The 22322-nt window shown below is 63.2% G+C and overlaps 2 protein-coding genes across 3 annotated transcripts; both read right to left on the bottom strand.

Moving 5' to 3' along the window:
* Positions 1-790: 790 nt before the first annotated feature.
* On the bottom strand, positions 791-2059 carry OVCA2 (OVCA2 serine hydrolase domain containing). The gene has a single exon (XM_030028835.2). The coding sequence runs from the start codon at positions 2057-2059 to the stop codon at positions 1373-1375; it is 687 nt and encodes a 228-aa protein (XP_029884695.1). The 3' UTR covers positions 791-1372.
* A 431-nt stretch (positions 2060-2490) lies between these two features.
* On the bottom strand, positions 2491-21811 carry DPH1 (diphthamide biosynthesis 1). 2 transcript variants are annotated; one of them, XM_030028825.2, is made up of 12 exons: positions 21706-21811; positions 20825-20977; positions 18285-18348; positions 10087-10208; positions 8168-8322; positions 7339-7460; positions 6034-6102; positions 5080-5236; positions 3991-4091; positions 3585-3663; positions 3112-3243; positions 2491-2640 (listed from the first exon to the last, which is right to left on the bottom strand). In XM_030028825.2, exons 1-12 carry the CDS (start codon positions 21752-21754, stop codon positions 2563-2565), a joined length of 1281 nt encoding a protein of 426 aa, XP_029884685.1. In that variant the 5' UTR covers positions 21755-21811; the 3' UTR covers positions 2491-2562. The 2 variants fall into 2 exon arrangements, with proteins under 2 accessions (XP_029884685.1, XP_040982839.1); XM_041126905.1 differs by having other exon boundaries at positions 2536-2643.
* Positions 21812-22322: the final 511 nt, after the last annotated feature.

The raw sequence follows: 22322 nt of genomic DNA, 5'->3' as shown, positions 1-22322 counted from the left end.
AGGACTCAGGTGGGGGGAGCAGCGGAGACAAAGGCCCTGGTGCTTTGTCACAGCTGGCCACCGCAGCCAGGTGCACAGCCCCAAGTCGCCCCCCCCGCCCCGTCAAAACAGCCTTTGGTGTCCCCAAGGTGGTGACCGTGGGGTGACAGACACCCCAAACCTTTGCATCATCACCTGAGCAGGCAGCACAGAAGCAACGCAGCCTGCCTGATGCCGCTCCGCGAGGTGGCAAAGCGGGCAGGCACTGCCCGAGCCCCGCCAGCCCCCCAGGAGCAACACCAGCCCACTGGGCTGCGGAGGGAACCAGCCTCATCCTCCTACCACTGCCGCTGTCACGTAACCGGCAACAAACCGGAGGGCAAAAAACTCACAGCTGTGGGAAACGCTCGCTTCTGCTGCATTGGTTTTAACGCGCAGCAGCTCCCAGGCCTGTTCCCGGCTGAGCAAACAGGGAAAGTGCTTCTGTCCCCTGACCCCGGGACTGCTCCTGCACCACAGCATCTTCCATCCCTCACAGCGCCGACACCGCGCTGCCCCGCTGCTCCCCAAATCCCCGCGCTGCGCAAGCAGGGAGCAAATTAAAAAGTTTCATCCAATTTCTCTCTTCTACCAAATATATTGCACTGTACCCCCAAGGAAAGCCATGGTTAGAGAGAAATCCTGCGAGCACGGCCCTGGGCTGCAGACTGGAAAGCCTGGCCTGCCCCAGCAGCAGTCAAGCAGGGTGCCTGCAATTATAACAACAATAAAGATTTCTGTGTGCTTCTGGAAAATATCAGAGCCAAGAACGTAGTGACAAGTTTTTCTTGTTCACGAAGGCACTTTGTACAGAGGAAGATACAAAAGTCTCCCAACACACGCACGCTGAACCAGCAGACATTTTGTTCCTGAAACGAAGACCAGCCCTGGCACTGCCAGGGATGAGAGGTTTTTCTACACCCAGACCAGCTAGATGGTTGGCTTAATAGCTTTCACCAGGGATATTAACAAACACAAACCTTTGGGGTTTAACAACTGCAGGAGCTGTGTGCTCTACAGATGTTTCCTTTGGCTGAGCTGAGGGACCCCAATTTTGAACAGCTATTCAAGGGTCTGAAAGCACCTCACACACAGGGCAGCCTCACCCTCCTGTCCTCAAAGCCCTCATCGTCATACCCAGATACTCATGTGTACAACAAAGTTGGGGAAAAAAAAAAAAAGGGAGGTAACAAAGAACCATTTAACCTGGCCCTGTGTTAACACTGCAGAGCAGCACAGTGAGCTGAGGAGGATTCTTTGGCCCTTCTGGAGGGCACAGAAACACAAGGATGTTTCACCAAGATGGCAGGCTGCATGTGGCTCGCTGGAGCCCCATTTATTACAGAGACTGTTATCAAACCGCCCCAGCCCCCGGGGTCTCAGCCTGTCCCTGTCCGGGGCGGAAGCGGTCCAAGAAGTCCAGGTAGGCCTTCTTCTGTGGTGCAGCCGCAGGGACAAAATGCCCGCCGGGGTGGGTGAGGACAACAGGCTCCACGAAGTGCCGGGCCAGCTCCCTGCTGAGGGTGGCAGCGATGACGGCGTCGGCATCGCCCACGACGTGCAGTGTGGGCAGGGCAATGGGCTCTCGGTAGAAGTGGCCGTGGGCCGGGGCGCGGCTGGCGAAGCCGGCCACCAGGATGGCGAAGGCCACGGGGAAGCGGGGGTCACCGCGGGCCCTCAGGGCGCACACCATGGCGGCCAGCGCCGCGCCCTGGCTGAAGCCCAGCAGCCCGTCAATGGGTCCGTGCTCCGCCAGCGCCGCCGCAACGGCCGACAACGACTCTTCCAGCCCCGCCGGCGCCGCCGCCACCTCCCCCGCCTCAAAAGTGCCGGGCCCAGAGAACCACCAGCCGCGGGGGGGATCGTCCTCGTCGCCGTCCTCGCCGCCGCCGCCGGGCACGGGGTGCGGTGCGCTGACCGCCACCAGCTCTGCCCGGCCACGCAGAGCCTTGCGCAGCGCGCCGGTGCGCTGCCGGAAGCGACGCTCGCTCTGCCGGTAGCCGTGCAGACCCAGCAACCGCAACGGCCGCCCCTCCGACATGGCGGCCGCCACCACCGGAAGCCGAGAGCGCCGCTTCCGTCTGTCGTCCCTCCCCCTCCACCTTCCCGCCGAAACTCATGGCGCTCATTGGACGACGAGGCGAGCGGGCCGGCGCTCCTCTGCGTTGGGGCGCCAGCGCGCCCCCTGGCGGCGGGAGGCCGCAGCGTAGGGGGAGAGACACCGGCGGCGGGACGAGGCGGCCCCGGTGGGACGGGACGGGACGGGACGGGAGGGGGGGCCCGGTGCGACCGGGGGTTGCTGCGGGCAGAGCCTGCAGCACGGCCTGGCCTTGCAGGGAGCCACTCCCCGCGGGCAGCCGCGTCGGTCCTTGCGGGCGGCGGTGTCGTCGAGTTACGGGGGTGCGTCCCCATCCATTCCGGTGCTGGTACCGGGAGGCCCCGGCGGTGCTTACCCTCGGTGTGGGGGGGGGGGGGGGGGGGTGGGTGTCTGTCCCCCGCCGGGTGCCGGAGCGTGGCGGCAGCAGGACGGGGTGCAGGCTGTGCTCATGAGGCTGCCGGGTCCCCGGTGCTTAGCTTCTCCTCGCCCTCCACCGGCGTGGGGGGGGTCACGGGTGGCTTCCCCTGCCGCAGAGAGGGGGGGGGGGTGTCAGGATGGGACCCCAGCCCCTGCCTGACCTGTGATGAGCCTGCCCGTGCTCAGCCCACAGCATCCCATGGGGCACGGCTGGGGGAATCCCCCCCTCCCGGGGAGCCGCGGGGCCAGGCGGGCGCTCGCCCCGGTAAGGGCTGCGGGGTGCGGGGGGGGGGGGGGGCTCACCGGCCGGGCTGGCACCGGCCCCGTTACTGTTCACCGGGAACGAAGCCACAGGGTGGCGCTTTCGGCACGCGGCACCGGGCACCGTACGGCAACCGTACACCCACCGTACACGCACCGTACTGGCACGGGGCGTTCAACCCGCGCCAACGCTCCCACCGCCCGTCCCCTCCACCCCGCGCGGTCACCGAGAGCGAAGGGATGGAGCGGGGACCCGCCGTCCCGGTGACATCCCGCACCCCGGTGACGTCGCGCTGCCCACCTGTCGCGCTGCCCACCTGGGCCGTCCGGCCGTGGCGCGGGAGCTGTGTGCCGGCGTGGTTCACTGTCCATGGCCCCAGGGACTGGCTGGCGTAGAAATCCATGGGGTAAGGCTGCTGCCACTCGACGTCCCGGAGAGCCACCGCGGCCTGCGGAGGGGACAAGGAGCTGAGTCCCCAAGCGGTGCCTGCGGCGGGGGAGCCGGCGGTGCTGGGAGAAGTCCCAGTGTGGCGGCTTGGTGTGCCGAGCAGGGCACTGCCAGAGCGAAGCTCACGGCACCGGGAATCCCGCTGGTTTCACAAAAGATCGGAAATCCCAGCGGCACACCCGGGGCCGTGCACGGAGCACAGCCGGGGAGAGGAGGGGACGCTGCCCTGCTGCAGGGACAGCCCCGTCCTGGCAGCTCCCAGCACTGCAGCTCTGTGGGAAGCTCTGGCGCATCACCCCAAAGCCAGGGTTGGTCCCCCCAAAATGGGAGAGGGGTGCCTACCTCGTAGGGTGTCAGCAGCGGCTTGCTGAAGGCTTCTCCCCAGTCGATGGAGAGCCGGGGACAGGCTACCTGCACCCACCTGGAAGGGAAACAGGCGGCAACAGATGGGGACAAGCATTTTGGGAAGAATAAGCCACAACAAAGCCTTGCAGCAACCCCCTGGAAGGAAACAGAGCGGGCAGGGAGCGAGGTCCCTACTGTGCCAGAGCCAACCTGCCAGGAACAGCCACGTCCCCTCCCCACGCCGTGGCCACGGCATGCGCAGGGGTGCACAGTGTCTGCCCAGTTGACAGTGGGACAGACGTGGCAGGGATGGCTTCCAGCGGGAATCGGAGGGCCCAGACAGGGATGGGGCACCCTGGGGACCCCGGCACGGGGAGCTGGGGTGGGGGTCAGCAGCACTCACGCGTCCACATCAGGGAAGAGGCGCAGCTTGCTGGGGAAGATCTCGGACAGCAGCACCCGCACGAAGGGCCGGCCCAGGGCGCGGAGACGCGACTCCAGGTGCTGCAGGGGGAAAAGGCACCCGGGGGGGGGGTTAGGGGAGCCCAGACAGATGCCCGCAGCAAGCCCCCCAAGCCCTGCTCATAGCCCTTTCCTGGCCATCAGACCTTCTGTGGGTCCCAGCTCTGCCCCATGGCCACATCGCATGGCCAGGCTCAGTGACAGGGACCGCGGCCATGGCTCCGGCTCGTGCCCGGCTCTCCCCAGCGTGTGCCTCAGTCTAATGAAGTAATTACCGCTCAATGACAACAATCTGTTCTCGTTAGCGGCTGCCTTCCCTGGGACGCCTGCCTGCCCGTGAGCTGGCTGCGGCCAGAGGCTGCAGGAGAAGGAGAGGGGCCCAGGAGGGGCCAGGGACGTCCTTGTCCTCCGGAGCTGGCACTGATCAGCCCCTGCCCAGCCAGCCCCAGCCATGCCTGTGTCCTGCCCGCTGCGGAACAGCGGCTGCTGGGACCTCGCTGCCCCACTCTGCCTACTGGTCCCTGCATTGCCCCAAATCTCACCTTTGACTCCCCAAAAATTGCCAGGTGTGAGCGGGGCTGCCGTGCTCAGGGCACCCCACTCCCACGGGGCAGGACACTGTGGTCCTGCTCCCCTCGCCCAGCCGGGGTGCAGAAAACGCCAGCATGGTGGCTGAGCAGGGACAGTGAACCTGATCAGAAGTTCATCCAATTAAAACAAACCCAGGGAATTAATTGCCGAGCTGCCTGTGCGGGGGGGTCTCCAAGGCTGGCCAGCTCTCCCCAGCAAGGGGCACGTTTAATGAGCCCTTGTCCAGCCTCCCTCATCCGCTGCTAATTGCCCTGCCCGCTCAGCTCAGGGGCACGCAGACCCCGGCCAGAGGCAACTGATGGGCTGCCAGTGGTGCCAGGTCCACCCTCACCCCAGCAGCGAGGCCACTGCATCGATGCTGCCATCGCTCACCGGTCCTTCACCTATCCAGGAGCAGCACCCGGTGCCCAGGTGGGGGCCATGAGGAGGGGGACGGTACCTGCAGGATGCCGGGGGAGCCCTGGCGCCCCAACGTGCCCAAGATAAGCCCCCAGCAGCGGGCGCTGGCGGCAGTGCGGATGGCATCCTGCCGAGCACGGTGCATGCGCTCGTGGCCGTAGTGCTCCTGGGAGAAGACCTTGCTGTAGGGATCGTACCTGCAAAGCAGAACCGAGCTCACATGTGCTTCATCACCTGCTCGTGCCCCATCATCTGCCCCCCTCCACGCTGGCCCCAAATGATGACTGTCCCTCACTAACACTAATTGCCTCCCACAGCCGACGCAGGGCCCAGCCGGCTCGTTAGAGTGCAGAGAGGGGACAAGGACAGGGACAAGGCGAGTGTCCCATCGCAGCACCCCAACACCCGGCACAGCCTGGGCTCCGCACTCAGCTTCACGCTCAGCTCCCCCCTGTACCGGCTCATCAATTATGAAGAAATCTTTGATTTGTTGCTTTGTTTGACGAGGAGAATTTTAATCAAATCCCACTCGGGTTTCGGCAGCTTCACCAGCGCCATAAACCTGACGTGCGCCTCCCGTTAGTAACAAACGACCTACTAAGAAATTCAGATTTCACCAAATGGGCCCAGCCTTTCACTCTTGATATTTCATCTGCTTTCAGCGGCCTCATCATCGCGCTTTATGGCCTCTGCCTGCAGCAGCCGGGCTTTAATGGCTGCACCTCCATGAGCTTTCACAGGTACTTGTCAAAATGTTTATATTCAGCCGGAGTAAATGGCTGGCGTTCATCTCCCCGCCGCACCTCTTCACCCGCCCTGTGGCCCCTTCCCTGCCTGTGCCCGCTGCAGGCAGCTGCCTGCCCAGCCCTGGGCTGGGGGATGCTCCTGGGGTACACGGGGGGGACAGCTGGTTCCCGGCGTGCTGGGGGAGCTGGGGTGCTCCCTGCCATAGGGCTGATGGGGACCGGAGCAGGTGCCCGTGGGCTGCCCGTACCTGTAGGCAGGTATCCCTGGGTTGGCAATCATGATGGACTCCAGGTGGAAGCGCCCGTCGCCCAAATACCTGCCGAGAGAGGAGGGAGAGCTACGGCACACGGGAAACAGCGGCACCCATCCATGTGCCTGCCGGTTTCCCAAGTCACACTGTGCAGAGATGCTGGGAACCCAAGGGCAGCAGGCACAGCCAGGTCTTCCCGTCTCCGTGCAGCCCCCCGGCATGCTGGGGTGGGAGAGGAGGGCATGCTCGGGGCGAGGAGGGATGCCCACGCCAGCATGGGGTGGCCGGGAGCTGCTCCATCTCAATGGCTGGTTCTAGACGTTGCTGCTTCCATTTCTAATCGGATTTCAAGTCAGCAATTACATTTCAAAGCCTTTCATTCAGCTGCCCTAATGGAGTGAGGGCTTGGAAAATGAATTCAGACGTAAAACTTGACTAGATTTTGCCCTTAATTGGAGAATGACATTTTGGGAGATCAAAGCTAATTTGTCTGCAAAAGTTAGCCCCAGAGACGAGGGAAAGAAGAAAATAATAACACAGGGAGGACGCAGGTACGCCAGCTGCGTGCACCTGCGCGGGCGGCCGGTCGGTACCGCACTGTGGCTCCTCCGGCAGCGGGAATGACCCACTCTCGCCGATGCGGTGCCAGCCTGGCCGCCCCTGCCTGCTTCCAATGCCTTTGGGGAGAGATGGAAAGCAGCGCCTCTCCCCCGGTGCCGGGTGCTGCTCAGGATGAAGCCGGAGCCCCCACTGACCCCGTGCCCGGCAATCATGAGCCTGGCTCCCCACACAGCCACGCTCGGAAAGGTGCCGGCACTGTTGGCTCCCAGCAGGGTGAGACAGATTGGGGCTCGACAAGCCCACACCTGCACCTGGGCTCCCCAGCTCCCCCCAGGGGTGGGGTCCTTGTATTTATTTATTCTGCAGCGCACTGCATTCACAGTACATTAAGCATTTCCATTACCTAAAATAATTAGGTGATAGGAAGCGAAGTGCTCCCTCTAATTTGCTGTCCTTAAATAAAATTAATGTTGCTGTGATGTTGGGCCCCGGCCATTTGTCTTTTCCAATTATCCACCCGCCCTTCCATCTATTATCTATTCTGATATACGACTCAATTATTTCCTCTGTGCTACAAGCACGCACCACTCTGAGCAGTGTGGGGAGCTGGAGGGGGCCTGTCCCAGCCCACGGACGTCCCCCTGCCACCCCCCAGAACCACCCCACGGCCAGGCAGGGGGTACAGGCAGGGCGGGCAGCCTGGGCCAGGCAGGAGGGTCTTGGAGGACCCTGGGTACTTACACGATGGCGTCTGTGTCCTGGGCGAGCCGGGGCGATGTGCAGCCTAGGATCTCCCCTGGGGACAGTGGCTTGCACTGGGGCACGCACACTTTGTACTGGGAGCGCAGCTCCTGTGACGCTGCCTGCGGAAGACGTGGGGTCAGCGGGGACAGACTGTGGCACAGAGTGTGGCCGAGGCCAGCGGTCCCCGGCACTGCTGGGGACCCTTGGGGACACCCCGGCCCAGGCTCCATGGGGCACCAGCGGCAATGGCTGCGCTGTTGTGTCCCCGCACAGCAGCAGCAGAGGGGAGCCCGTCTGCTCAGGCCAGCACCGTCATGGAGGGTAACGGCCCCACACAGCTGAGATGCTCAGCGAGGCTCAGCCAACGTATCAATTAAAAGACAAGGGAAAATGCTTAATGCTTCGATAGCCCCGTGTTTAGATAGACATGGCTCAAGAGGCTCATTCATCTCCTCCCGTCCTGCCCAGCCGGCCGTTCAGGGGCAGACAGACAGACCCGCTGGAGCTTCCCCTGCCGCTGCCGGCACTGCATCAAAATGCCAAGTGCTCCACCGCCTGCCCTGACATTTACAGAGCAGCTCCCAGGGGAGCCAGGGAGGGGTGCCGCCATGAAACATTGATCAGAGTTATTATAAAGTACTTGATCAACATTACGGCAGCAGCATATTATTGCAGCGACTCGTCAGAGAGGAACCGTCACCACCGGCAACCTGGGGCAGCTGCTCCAGCCCTAGAGCCGGGGCAGGGAGGGACTAAGCCAGGGCCAAGGCAGGGGGAGACACAAGCCTCATGCCATGCCCTGCACTGCTGGGGGTCCCCACCTCACCTGCACCGTGGAGACGAACTGGATGGTGCTGACGAGGGCCAGGGAGGTGCCCGCTGCGAAGTTGAAGCGAATGGTCTCGAGGAAATGGAACGTGTCGATCTTTATGTCCACGAACACATAGAGCATCTTCAGCCCCTGCGTGGCATCGATGGGAACTGGTGAGAGGAAGAGAGAGGGTGTGTTGGGGGGGTACACCTGGGGCCTCGGCGAGCCCCCGGCCGCTGCTGCCCGCAGCCTGGGGATAAAGCATGTTGGCGGGGCTCCCTGTGCCCCAACCGCCTCAGTGCCGGCAGGCCAGGGTGGGCTGTGCCACCCTTCTGCCCGTGCTGGCACCCCGGGCAGGGGGTGCAGATGGGAGCAGTGGAGAGCACCCGCTCGTTTCTCTCCTTATAATGGCAGCCTGGGGAATCAATGAACACAAATCTAATTACCCCCAGTGCTAAGAAGCCCGTGTCACCACAATTAAGTGAATAATTAAAGTACACAGAGTCCACATCGATCCACAGCTCCGCATTCACTTCCCATTTTGGTGCTCTTCACCTGATCACAATTAAGTGCAAATTACTCCCTCCCGCAGGGCACGTGGGGCTGGGAGGGAGAGGGCAAGCGCCTGTGTGCTGCGCGGGGATGGGCCCCGCTGTCGGCCACACTGGTGATGGGAGTACTGTGGGCAGCCCAAAAGGAGCCCAGCACCCTCTCATCACCCTGTGGGCAACCCAGGGTGCCCTGCAACCCATCCAGCCCGGAGCAGGCAAGGACCACATGGCCACGCGCAGTGGATGGCGGCTGGGCTGGTGACAGGCAACTTGGCAGTGCCTGCCTGTCCCTGCAGGGAGCAGCTCCAGAATATGTGACTCCTGTCCCGTGGAGCAGCCCGGCTCTTGCACTGGCACGCTCCTGAGCACTGCTGGATATGGCCCCTTCCTCCCCTTCCCGCTGTTCATTCATGAATAGCAGGCTACAAACCAGGGGTTTTATACTCCCTGTTCCAGTGGTGCCCATAACCCTCCTTCCGTAACAAAGCACCTAGCACAGATATTTATCACTGCAAACGCTCACAGTGATGTGGCTTTCAGGACAGATTTCTCAAGTGGGGAGTCAGTATTTCATACGGAGCCTGACGCAATTCTTCAAACCCATTTATACAGCCCCATAAATGTCCAGGAGGGCTGCCAGGTGCCAGGAGCGTGGTGGCAGCAGGGATGCACGCGCCTGCCGCTCACTACGGCAATTCTGCCGATCCACCTTAAAACCCAGAGCGTCTTATTGTTATTTTTGGGCTGATTCCATCCTGGGTGGACTTCAAAGTTAGCAGCATCTGGGACAGCAGCGCAGTTTCCATGGCAACTGGATCCAGAGTACTGTCCGCCTGGGGAGCACACAGCCTCCTCCTCCCTTCCCCGCCCAGCCTGCGTCGCACCCGCAAAGCCGCTTTCCCCGGCCCCGCGCCGGCCCCGGGATGAGCGGGACCCCCAGACTGTCGCTCCCCTCTGCCATCGCTCCCGACTTCCACCAAAGCCCACAGCTGTGGGGTGCGGGGCGAGAGCAGCCCCGTCCCCATCGCCGACTCCTGGGCGAGCGGGGTCCTGCCAAGCCATGGCCTTGCCGCTCTGCTCTTGGGCACAGGGCTGCTATTTGGGCGCTGCGGCAGCGCATGGCCGAGCAGGATGAGCATGCCCTGCTGCCCCCAAAATCCTGCTCGCGGGCAGCTGCCCAGCCAGCCTGGCCTCGTCCAAAGCCAACAACTGAGGCTGCAGAACAGAATCCCTTTGGGAAGGGATTAGCCCTTGGCACTAAGTCTCCGAGCTGGCGTCGAGCAGGGCAGGGAGCCGCTCGGTACAGCACGGTGGCAGCAGCACAGCCTCCGCAGTACCATGGACCGTAGCCTCAGCACTGCCCCGGGGCCGAGTGTCACCTACTCAGGCAGCTGTGTCCATAGTGCACCAAGAAGTCAGCACCCAGGGCACGGGCTGTGTAGTCGTCCACGCAGCACGCACCGTAGGTCACGTCGCCCATCACCACCGCCTCCGCGTTTGTGAACCTGTGGGGAGGCACAACAGTGAGGGTCATGGCTGGCTGCCGTCACCACAGCCCACGTCCTGCCCCCCAGCCCCATGGCACACCACTACTGGGGGACCCCGCGCTGCCATCGAGCCCCTCGCCACGCGCCAAAGAGGACAAGCACTGGCTACTCTCCGAGATGTCAACATGATTAAGCTGGAGAGCGGTAATCCGCCTCTTCAATTGGGTAAAGCTGTTTGCAATTCAGCGGATTATCCGCTCATCAAACAATACACTGCCAGCTTCCTAATGCTCCAGCAGGGAGAGGAGCAGAGGGAGACCCGGCGCAGCGTGGTGCCGCCACTCCCACCAGCTGGCCCTCGGGACCAGAGCCACCGGGACGGCCAGAACAGCCACCCTGGCATCCCCAGCCATGCCAGCCAGGCCGGCCAAGCCACCGTCCTCCCATGCCCAGGTACCGTGCGAGCTGGTACACCCCAACCTGCACCCGGCTGTGTCACCCACAGGTGCCGGTTTGGACAAGCTGGGTGTGCTCCCGGCGCAGCTGGTGCTGAGGTGGCACTTGGCAAGGAAAAGCACTGAGTGAACACTGGTGTCATCCCCCGTCTCTGCTCCAGCATCCCAGCGCTCCAGCTCGAGCCTACCTAGCACCCGCCGGCCAGCGGAGGGGCACGCACCGGCACCGGGTGGCAAAGCCGGTGCTCTGGCACGATTTAAAGGCACCACCTTTGTGGGTATTTTATGGCACCATTTTGGGGGATTATTAGCTTGGCTGCCTTCCCAGGGAGCTGCCGTGGTAGTTTACGGATGAAAGCAGGTATCGCGATGACAAAGCCCCGTGCCTGGAGGGGCTGCTTAAAACAGATGCTAATTCCTTATTTACACCGAGGTTGCACCAGGCTGTAGCTCAGTGCCAGTGGGGTCCGCCCTGCCGCTGGTGCGGGGCTGGGGTGAAGGGGCTGGGGGAGGCGGGCGCCCTGGCACAGCATCACCCCCCGCCAGCACCCGGTGCTGGCTGGGGGCCAGGGTCCCGCACGCTCCCCCCCCGAGCGCCAGGCAGGGAGCGTTACGTCGGCAGCAAGAATAGAAATGGTGGGCAGAGCTGGGCAGATGGCAGAAGGTGGAGAAATGGCGGAGCGTGCTGAATATTAACAGCTCCGGCCCATCCGTCAGCACCCGGGGAGGGGGATAGGGGAGCGTCTCTGCTGGAGCATCCCGGGAGAGGGGGCAAAGCCATCCCCACCTCCCGCGTCCAGCCCAGGCATCTCCCGCTTCTCGCAGTGTCGCAAGGGCTGGGGACGCCATTGGGGACCGTCAGAAGATGGAGCAGATCCTTGCCAGCACCCAAATCCCGTGGTCCCTCGCTGCCAGCATGGCCTGGACAGGAGGATGGCTCCTCCGCTGCCTACACGGCCGTGCCATAGGACTGGGGGCTGCTGGCAAAGGTTCGAAAAGGCTCTTCTCCACCCCCCCCCCAAGCCCTCAGCCCCCTCCTCTAATGAGAGGTGATGAGATGAACATGAATCAGACTCCACACATCTCAGCAAAAGTGGAAAATTATTCAGCTCCTTAAGATTCAGGACGGGGAGGTCTGACTCAGAGCGGCAGCCAGCGCCGCTTAATTTTTTATAGATTAAAATGTATGCAAATTGGCCCAAACCCCAGAGAAAGTCCCTGGGGGTGAAGAGCAAGAAAGTGAAATAGCAACGGTGGAGGGAGGAGGGCAGAGGCTGGCGGAGGCGCCTGTGGCCCGTGCCCAGCGTGCAGGGCTGCAGCCTGCAGTACGTGGCCACCGGCCCGCGGGCAGGGAGAGAGGGGGCTGAGCCCTGCCCCGGCCACGGGGAACCATCCCGCTCCAGCTGCACGGAGCGGAGCCACGACCGAGCAAGGAGCAAAGAGGCTGTAGAACGATGCCTGGTGAGGAGGGAGCCCAATGGTGCTGCCATTGCGTCCAGCGAGGCTGGAAGGGTACCAGCAGCCTGGCGGTGCCGGCAGGAGAGGCACAGAGGCACCAAGACGGCACGCACCAGGGTCACCCACGCCGGCTGGGCTGGACGGTCGAGCGGAGCAGCAATCATCTCCTGAGACAAATCAAAGGCAAGTGCGGGGGCCTCCCCTTGATGTTTTAATCAGTTCGGTGTCGCCGGAGCCTTTCATCAAACTACAGAGGAAGGAAACATCAATTAGCAGCCACCTGCCTCCAACGCAGGCCAGGGAGCTGCTCGCCCGCCAGACTGGACCGGGATGCAGGCGAGGGGCAGCGACGGGAGCGTCCTTGTGGGTGTTTCTTGTCTCCGCAACTCATCGCAGCCGAGGACAGGTCCCAGCAGCATGCCGGCAGGGAGGACGTGGTGACGGGGCTGTCCCCACCCAGCGCTGAGCCGCTCACTACGGCTGGGAGCTCATGAATATTGAACACGTGGGGAGGTTATTCATCTTTTACGTCCCGCAAACCCGGGCTCATTCTGAAAAACCACCCAGCCTTAGCATTTTTCTCATCTCCCCCTAATTCATTATCTCCTCCTTTAAACAGATGGCTCCCAAAATCCCATTTATAAAGCGCCATGCTCAGCACTGGCAGGATGCATGCCTGGGCAGGCCAGGTCCCGGCCCCGATCCCAACTGCCAGGACCCCTGGACCCTCCCAGCCCTGCTCTTCCATGGCCAGTGTGGGACAGAGGCGACAGCGGCCTGAGGACAAGTTTGGAGGCTGAAAATGCTGGGACAGACAAGCACACCCAGTGCCAGCATGTCCCCAGGCATGGGGCGGCTGCTCCCTGCCACCCAAGCACAGGCGCTGGGCTGGAGCAGGCCTGATTTATCCTGGCCCCTCGACAAATAAATGAGAGCATTTGCTGCCGGCAGGAGCACAGGGTCCCCTGACACCACAGCAGCGTGTGAAAGATACCATGCTGGTCCTCACGACGTGAAGCAGAGCCGCTCTCCCTGGCAGAGAAGAGTCCTCAGCCCCGGCTCGTCCATTGCACCTGGCTCCAGCAGCCCTGGGCACGGAGGGGACTGCAGGGACTGAGCTCAAAGCAGCCAGACCTGGCACCATGAGGCTGCCGGAGGATGGAGCTGGCACCGAGATGCTGGGGTGCCCGTGTGTCCTGCTGGGGATGGGGATGCAGACTGGGCTGCTCCTTGCTTCACAGTCACCTTCCTTGCCTGCATGTGACCCTTCACAGCACAGTCACACTGTGGCGTGGTGCCACCTCCCTGCCAGGAAACGCCTGGGGATAAGCAAGAGGGTTATGCCCTGCAAATACCCCAAGCCCTGTCCTCCGGGGGAAAGGCAGAGCCCCACAACCACCCCAAAAACCCTACACCCACTGCCTGTCCTGTGGCACCCAAGCCCAGCCCATCCCAGGGATGGGCGCCAGTGGGTGCCGCTGTCCTGGGGCATGGGGGCTGAGCACAGCCCCGGCCAAGAACAATGCACTTAATTAGTGGAGAAGCTCATCACCAAGCCCTATTACCAGACTCCCAACTTCATTAACACAGGAAGGCTGCACGTAATTAAAATAATGAGTTTGCAATTTTACTGCAAACAGTGCTGGAAGAGCCCCACTGCAGCTGGGCAATCACCACCCGCCGGCAGCGCGGGGCCCCGCAGAGCATCTGCAAGTGGGTCAGGATGGGGTGAGGTGCATGTCCCCGCAGCCCCCCAGGAGCAGCCATCTCTGGCTGGATCCCCTCCCCTGAGAGGACCTCCCCCTGCGTCCTCACTGGAGGTGCCAGGGATAACCCCACCATCCTGAGGGGCACGTCCTGGGGGTACCCCAGCTTTGCTGGCCCTGTAGCTGCAAAAAAAATGAAGACAAACCAAGGGCCCAGCGCATAGTAGTGGCAAAGCCACCAGGGCTGTCCTGTACCCAGAGGGTGCCTGTCTCCTCTTCCCCATGGCCAGGCCACAGCCCTGCCCGTTGGTGCCAGCTCCCCGGACTCCATGGGGACACGAGGAAGTAGTGCGGGGCACATGGTGGTGGGCACCACACCTGCGCTGGCACATCCACCCTGGGAGGTGACAGCCCTATAGACCCCACACACGCGCCCCTGCCCAGTCCCCCCTACACCAGTCACCGCCCGGGCTGAGGTTTTAAACATCTCCAATGAAGTGAGAACTTCATTCTCCCTAATGATGCTGTTGTGTGGTTAATGACGGTGATTAAATTCCCCTGCACAGCGTGCTGCACCGTGCTGCCAGTGCCTCTGGGTTGCACTTAAAGGACAAGGGGAGAAGGGAAGGCAGTGCTGGCTGGCAGAGCTACGGCACTGTGCCATCAAGGCCAGATCCTGACCTGTGTTAGCATCCCAGGACAGCCCTTTGGGACCCCCGGTGATGCCACCGGCTTCACCATGGCACTCAGTACCACATTGCTCAGTGGCACATCACAGATCTGCCTGGCTAGGGAACCTGGTGCCCTTGTCCTGCCACCCACCAGCCCCAGGAGGGGACAGCCTGCGTGGCACCAGGGACCCGCCTGTGGCACCAGGGACCTGCTGGGCACACCAGCCCTCAGGGGCTTTTTTGTCCTCACTATCACAGCCACAGCAGGGCATTTTAAGCCATGCCAGAGCTGCTAGGCTGTGTGCACAATGTTTAACTCTTTGCTGCTCAATCAGAGACGATTCAAGACCCCCGTCCCTCTGAAATGTCCTCGTACGCTGCTGGGCACACTACGGCATCATCACTGGGATGCTCTGCGCACCCCCAGCAGTGCCTTGCACCAATGCTCAAAAGCCATCAGGCCGTTGGGAGGTGCTAAGGCTGTGGCAGGGCAGCCACCCCCTCCTTGCCATCACCCGTCCCCGCGTCCCCGCCGCTGAGCCACGGCTGATTAGCAGGAGCCACTTGCCCGGTCGCGGCGCGGGGAGATGGAGGGATTAGCAGCTGCGAAGCCTGACAGCTGACTTTATTAACAAGGAATCAAAAGCCCAGCTGAGAGCCCAGCTGATCCGTCTGCTCCAGCCCCGGTGGGGGGAGAGGAGGGGTCCGCTCACGGCTGCGCCCCCCCCCTCCACCAAGGCAGTGGTACAAGGGACACGGCTGCTGCCTTCCCAGCACGACAGCGGGTGGGCTGGGGGGCTGCCCCCCTCCCCGAGCCGCGGTCCGAGCTCCCCCCACGCGCCTCTCCACGCTGCCGCCCCCCAGCACGAGTTACCCTCCGCCGAATTACATCAGCCGTGACAAACGGAGCCAATTTGGAAGGTGCCGCGAGAGCGTCGTGATGCGGTTTCGGCAGCCCGCCGCCCCACCAGCTCAGCAGACCCCAGCCCCGCCCCCCCCCCCCGCAGCCGGGGGCTCACCCTGGTGCAGGTTCGATAATGACAAACCTATTAACGCTAATTAACTGGGCCTCACGCCGGTCAATGCTGTAAGTGCGCTCTCAATTTCAAAGGCTCCAGGCTAAGTACCCCACCAGCCTTTCCGGAGGCAGCAGCTGTGACACTTCGGCTACATCTTCATCCTCGAAGCCCCTTGGGGCTCGGCAAGCGCCAGCGCAATGCTGGGAAGCCCGGACAGGGCGCCGGAGGGGGGTCCCCACCTGGCAGGCCCCTCCCCTCCTTACCCCCACTGGGGCTCCCAGGGGGCCTGCTCACTCCCACATTGCAGTGGGGGACGCGGTGACACTGCCATCCCCCTGCTCGGGGACAGACAGACCCACAGACAACACCGCGTCCCCCCTGAGCCACCCGTGCTGCAGCAGAGCGAGGCCACGTCCCTGCTCTTGGCCCTCCCCAGCACCGCCAGGCTACGGCGCAAATATTTTATTAAAAGGCAGCTCCAGCAGAAGGAATAAATATTCCGTCTGAGCGGCGGCAGACACAGCTCCGGTCGAGCCAGAACACACAGGGATGGGCACCGTCGCCCCAGGGGCACCAGTGCCAGGCACGGCTCTGCAGCCATTACCAGAGCACGGAGGGGAGGGGGAGCTTGCTGGCATCCCCAAGCCCCAAATTCCACCAGCAAGGAGGGGGCAGGAGGCTGCGGGGATGGGCTGGGGAGAGGGGCTGCTCACTGAGCTCCCCATCAGCGCAGGTATCCCTGGCATGCTCAGCCCTCGTGTCCCCTCTGTCCCCAGTGGGAAGGGGACATGCCACTCCAGGGCTGACGGTAGCCCAAGCCCCTGTCGCCAGCTTGGCTATGGCAGCCACTGCCGGAGCACACGGCTGCAGCGATTCCCGTCACGTCGGAGGCTCATCCGGCCCCAGCGCCGGGTTAGGAGGGCCAGCAGGAGCGGCGGCCGAGCAGCGATTCCACATTAATGCCAGTGATGAATATTAATAGCAGGAAGAGGCAGGCACTAACGAGGCCACCTGCCGATTCACACCTCACCTACGGCAATGTAACCGGGTCCCAAGCACGTCCCCGAGAGAGCGGGAACAGGGCTGGGCTCACTCCTGCCCACAGCCATGATCCTCCAGCCGGCAGTGCTGGTACCCGGCACAGTCACATCCCCAGCCAGAATCACGGATGGCACCCGGCGCTCCCGGCAAGAGACTGGCAGCGGGGTGTCTCTGGGTACTGTGCGACAGCAGCAAAGGAAGGATACGGCCCTCCTGCTCAGCCTCGAAGCCATCCCCCATCCAACCGCCAACCGATTGGCGCTGCCATGTCCCTGCTCTTGGCCAGGCACCTCTCCCCACACAGCAACCATCTCCCACCACCCATCTCCCACCAGCACCCCCTACCCCGGCACCCAGCACCCCACCTCAGCCCTGCGGAGTACCCTTGGCAGGGAAGGCGAGTCCAGTGGGGATGCCAGCACCCTGGCATCCACCGGGAAGTGGGGCTTAAGGTTTCATTCAGATAAAAGAGCCCCTTAATCCGCTGCCTTTGAAGTTGGAGACATGAAAGCGGCTGCGTGCCAAAGCCGGAGAGGAGGCAGCTCTGCTTAAAGGGACAAGCCCACGCAGAGCCGCCCACACTTGCACCCGTCCCCCCTGCCCCCCACACCCATCCCCTGCCCGTGCCCACCTTCCCACTGCTCCCTCGACCACCCCAAGTGTGGGGCTGCCACGGTCTCACAGGGGAAACGATGGTAGAGCGGGGACAAAGCCTGCAAGCACGGCTGCCTCGCCACCCGTCACGGCAGCGGCTGCTCGGCTAGCGGCGGCGAGGAGACGAGCCTGCTCGCCCTGGGAAGGCAGCTTACTAATGAGTGCCGCGACCCCAATGGCAGACGAGGCATGCGGTGCTATTAGCACTAATTCACTGTGCAAAAACAGAGAGGGGCTGGGGAGGGGGCAGCCGCAGCACGGAGAAAGCCGGCAGGCAGGGAGGGAGGGAGGGAGGCAGGCGCGCTCGGCAGTAAGGAGATTACGGCCCATTCCTGCAAGGTGCTTGCATCCGCTGCCGCTCCAAAGCCCAGCTCCTCTCCGGCGCCCCTGACCTCACCTCCGAAGTGGCACAGAAAATCAGGATAGGAGCCACGGGGAAGGGGCTGCCCAGCAGGAGCCGCTTGCAGTCAACCCCTCCAGGCCATCACTGTGGCCTCGGGCCTCTGCAGCTGGAGAAGGGCTGCCCCCGAGCACCTCCGTGCTGCCCTGAGAGTGACACAGCCAGACCGCGGCCACGGGGACAGGACGCGACGGCAGGGGAGGAGGGCAGGGGACCCATGCGGTGGTAGCGGCCCCGCTGCCGGCCCTCCCTTCGCTGGCTGCACTGCTGTGGTGAGCGCGCAGGCACCGAGCTGGCGTCAGCCAGTTGTTAACACGGCTGCTCCCTGGCTCCGTCACCCCAGCGAGGGCCCCGACACGCTGAGCTTGTCAGCAGCTCCCAGCAAAGCGGTGAGGGGAGGAGAAGCCGAGCGGCGAGGGCCGGGCTGGCGCAGCGCCAGTCCCTGTCCCCGGGGCTGGCAGCGGGTGTCTGCGACCTGCCGCAGGACAGCAGCGTTGCCTGCGCCTGTGGCCAAGGTGTCCCTGCAAGGGCAGACATGCTGGGGCCCCCGCATCCCCCTCAGCAGTAGCCCTGGGCCTCATCCTGCCCAGGCAGCCCTGTCCGACGGCCACCCCATTGCCGGCAGCAGCCCCCATCCCCTCGCCAGGTTCTGCAGCCAAGCAGGGAAGCGCGGAAAAGCCGTCATCTTACCGCTCAACGATGTCTGCAATGGTGCAGGCGAACATGAGGAGCCCTTCCGGCATCTGCAGGGCCACTGGGAAGAAAAACAGCCCCAGGGTTAGGAGGAGCTGGAGGGGATGCCCCAAAACGGGGACCTGGGCACCAACCCCTGGGGCCAATGCATCCAGCTCGAGTGGCAGCTGCAGAACGACCCTCCCCAAAACAGCCAGAAATTGGCCAAAAATCCTGGTGGCTCTGGCAGCCGGGGTGCATGTTGTCCTGCCTTAGGCCGTATCCATTCTCCCTGCTCACACCCAGCCCCTGCACACACACCTCATCCCTTTTTGAACCCACTGACACTGCTGGTCTCTCCTGCTTCCCGCAGTAATGAGTTCCAGATTTTAATTATGTGCTGCACAGGAAAAGGTACTTTCTTCTGTTTATTTTAAACCCACTCCTAATAATGTAAACACGTGCCCCTGGTTCCCCCATTACAAGAAAGACCAAATAATCATCCCCTGTTCAGCCTCTCCTCATCATTCACAATTCTATATCCCTCTATCAGATCCCCCTTTGTTTGCCTCTTTTCCAGCTAAAGGATCTAAATCTATTTAATCTCTCCTTGTACAGAAGCCGTTCCAAACCTCTGATCGTCCTCACTGCCCTTCTCTGCACCTTCCCTCCCTGCTTCTCTCCTTGTTTTGGGAGGGTGGCCGGCAACGACAGAGCGTTGTGCCTAGCAGAAATATATTCATCAACGAATGATGCTTCTTGGTTTGCTCCCTCCTCACAGCTTGGAACAAATCCCTTTGCCTCTGCAGCTCAGCTGGGCCCCCCCAGCACCTGGGGTCCAGCCAGGACACCCCCGTGGGTCCCCGCAGGCTGCCCCAGGACAGTGGGGAGGAGCAAGGACCATGCTGGGGGAGATGAATGGAGGAGGCCCCATTAATCCCATTGCCGTTTCACCTTCCAATCTCACTAAGACATCCCAGCTCCAGCTATATTTATCCAAACGTCCTCTCCAGATCCCCCTCCAACAGAAATCCCTGTGCTGCCAAGCTCAGCCCGCTGGCCAGTGTGGAGCTGTGCAAAGACCTGGCCCAAACGGGGCTAATCTCACCCTGCTCCAACCTGCAGGGCCCAAGGAAAAGCTGCACGCACTCTGTCAGTCCCTGCCCGATCTGGGAGGACCAAGCAGCTCAGGGTCCTGGCATTCCCCAGCCCGTTCGGGACCATTTGGGACTGCCCTCCACCTCAGACTGCCACCAACAAGCAGACCCACAAACAGCTTTGCCTCCCCCAGCGAGGGGTTGGCAGGAGGCAGCTGGGTCACTCTCCGCCAGCACGGCACTATGGGGACAGGGGATGACACCCCAGCCCCCCCCCGAACCCCACAGCAGGCAGGGCGCAGGCAGGGCGCAGGCAGGACTGGCCGCAGCCCGGTGGGAGGCTGCGTTCCCCCAGCAACGAGCCCCTGGCTGGGCTCTGCACGCGCAGATTTTTAAATCCCAGCACGGCTGGCTGGCTGATGGGCTCCGCTCCCAGCTCTGAAGTCTAAATCCCAGCCGCATATTTACATTTAATTAGGAGGTGCCAAGCAGCAAAATACAGCAACGAAAGCCAGAGCGGCACGGCTGGGTGGCCTCGCTGCGTCCTGATGGGCAGCCCTGCCACCCACACCACAGCTGGGACGGACCGGACAGCCCCACAGCCTCCGAACCCTCAGCATCACAGCGGGGACCAGCTCAGGCAGCAGCTCCTGGTACACCCCCGTGACGCCTGCCAGCTCCTGCCAGCTCAGTGGCAGCAGGCAGAGACATTCCTAGGTACACACAGCGTTTCAAATCTGGCTCTGCCCGGAGCCCCCGGCGCCAAACAACCCCGTGAGCAGCCCCTGCCTCTGTTGGAAAGCATGAGTGGGGACACTGGTGACACCCAGCACGGAGGAGGCTCCACGGCCTGATGCCTGTAGCTGATCACATACCGAGAGCCAGCTCAGCCACAGCAGGATGCACACGGTGCGAGGGGACAGCCCTGGCACCACCCTGCAGCACCACAGCGCCTGCTCTGGGGCCACCACAGCCACTCCCCACCCCTCTGGGGCTACAGCAACCCCCCAAGGACCCCGAGGAAGGTTCAGACCAGTGCGTAGCATGACCCAGCTCTCCGCCAGCCCCTCCAGCCCCCCGCAGCCGGGCATTGTGGGGTTCCCCCTGCCCAGCCCTGGCAGCATAGCAGAAAAGTGCAGGGAGAGAGGAGAGCAGCAGGGACCTGGCCGGCATCCCAGACGCATCTCGCAGGCTGACAGGTCCGCGCAGCTCAACCTATCCTGTCCGATGTGATTATAATCCAGAGATACAGATCTATTAAACTCCCCTGAGGGAAGGAGAGCTCGCCAAAACAGAACCTAAACATGCCAGGGCATGCCGGGCAGCTCAGCACCATCCCTGCTCGAGCCTCATTGGCCCGCACCCTGGCCCAAGTGGGCTCCCTCACCACCGGTGAGCTCAGCAGCACCAACTCGCCACGCTGCAGCCCCGAAACCCCTCGTCCCCAGGGCTGGCGCTCACCCTTCCTGGCCTGAGCCTGCCGGATTCGCCAGATGGTCTTGGGGATCTCGAAGTTGTAGTTTCGGGGCAAGGCCTCCGTCGCCTCCCGCAGCTCCACATTACTGAGGATCTCCTCGGGGATCTGCTGCGCTGCTCGCCGCGTGGGGCCTCGGGCTGCGGGACAAACGAGGTGGCCTAAAGGAGCTACCGGGAAGGCAGCACACCGCATACCCCACAGGCCAGCAGCATCCTCGCTGCCCTCATGCCACCCCCGGGGACAAGCAGGTGGGAGAAGGGGGTGAGTTTCTGCCCTTCATGCTGGGGGCAGGTTGTTGGCACTTTTCGGGGGGGGGAAGACACCTTTTTTTTTTTTTTTTGCCCAGAAAGCACCACTGTAACTACGTGAAACCCCATGAGTGGGGCTGGCTTCCCCCCAAGCCGGGAGAACACCAGGCACAACCCCCTACTGCTCATCCGCAAGCACCCCGGGGGTCCCTCCTGCCCCAACAAGGGGATCCCGTTATCCCACCGGGGAAAAGGCAACAGCACCGGGTGAGCCAGGCCCGTCCCCGGGAGCCTCATCCTGAAGCCAGCCCCCGCCAGCAACCGCCCCCCTACAGCTCGGCAAAGCCGGAGAGCGGCGGGGGAGTGACAGCAGGGGGATTATTCACTATTTCCAGCCCAACACCGGCACTCATGAGCCACCAAACCCTCCCCGCACGGCCCACGGTCGAACCGCCAAAGGGCCAGCTGGGCCGGGACGGCGGCGGGGGAGGCCGGGCCGGTGGCGGAGCCACCGGCCCGGCCTCCCCCGCCGCCGTCCCGGCCTCCCTCGCCGAGGCAGCCGAAATAGCACCCGGTACCGGCACCGGGAACCCAGCATTGACCCAACCTCAGCCCACCTGCGACGGGCACCGGGGCCGCGCTCCCGACCCTCACGGAGGCCGCCATGGCTCTGGAGCACGTGAAGGCGGGAAGGCAGCACTAAGCGAGCCCCGCGCTAGGCCAGAGCAGTCGCCGGCCGAGAGATCGAGTGTGGGGAGGGCGCCGGCGGGCCCCGACGGGACGGACGGTGCAGCGGGGACCGACGGGTCCCGGCACGGTCCCGACGGGCCCCTGGGTGTGCAGGGGGCTGTGCCAAGCGCTGCGATGTCGGGGTTGACCCCCTTCACGTCGGGACCGTGGTCCCGCCGCATCGTCCTCCCCGGTGCTGTCCGCCCCGGCGCTGCCGGTCCCGACTTTAACACACGGACGGGGCGGAGGCGACGGGGCCGTTGTCACGGTGACGGGTCCGTGTTCCCCCCCCACCCCGTGCCGCGGGGTGGAAGCCAAGTCCCTGCGAGGCGTGGGGCAGGAGGGAACCGGGGGCAGCAGGGACCCCCAGGGGCGGCAGGGGACCGGGGAGGCAGCTGGGACCCCCGGGGGGACAGCGAGGACCCCGACGGGGCAGCGGGGACAGCAGTGGTCTCGGTGGGATAACGGGACCCCCGGGGAGGCAGAGGGGGGGAGGCGAGAGGGA

The sequence above is a fragment of the Aquila chrysaetos genome, chromosome 10 (assembly GCF_900496995.4).
Source record: "Aquila chrysaetos chrysaetos chromosome 10, bAquChr1.4, whole genome shotgun sequence".
In the NCBI taxonomy this organism is placed as follows: Eukaryota; Metazoa; Chordata; class Aves; order Accipitriformes; family Accipitridae; genus Aquila; species Aquila chrysaetos.
Note: the sequence above shows the minus strand (reverse complement) of the source record. Positions and strands in the feature narration are given on the sequence as shown.

Bases quoted from the DNA above. Each gene is read 5' to 3' on its own strand.
- OVCA2 (XM_030028835.2), bottom strand. From the start codon at position 2,059: ATGTCGGAGGGGCGGCCGTTGCGGTTGCTGGGTCTGCACGGCTACCGG.
- DPH1 (XM_041126905.1), bottom strand. From the start codon at position 21,754: ATGGCGGCCTCCGTGAGGGTCGGGAGCGCGGCCCCGGTGCCCGTCGCA. The intron at 3,244-3,584 runs GTAGGCACCCCT...TCCCCTCCGCAG, and splicing joins CGCTGCTGACACCCTACGAG to GCCGCGGTGGCTCTCCGGGA. The intron at 2,644-3,111 runs GTGGGCAGCGCG...CCCTCTCTGCGG, and splicing joins GCCACGGCCGGACGGCCCAG to CAGGGGAAGCCACCCGTGAC.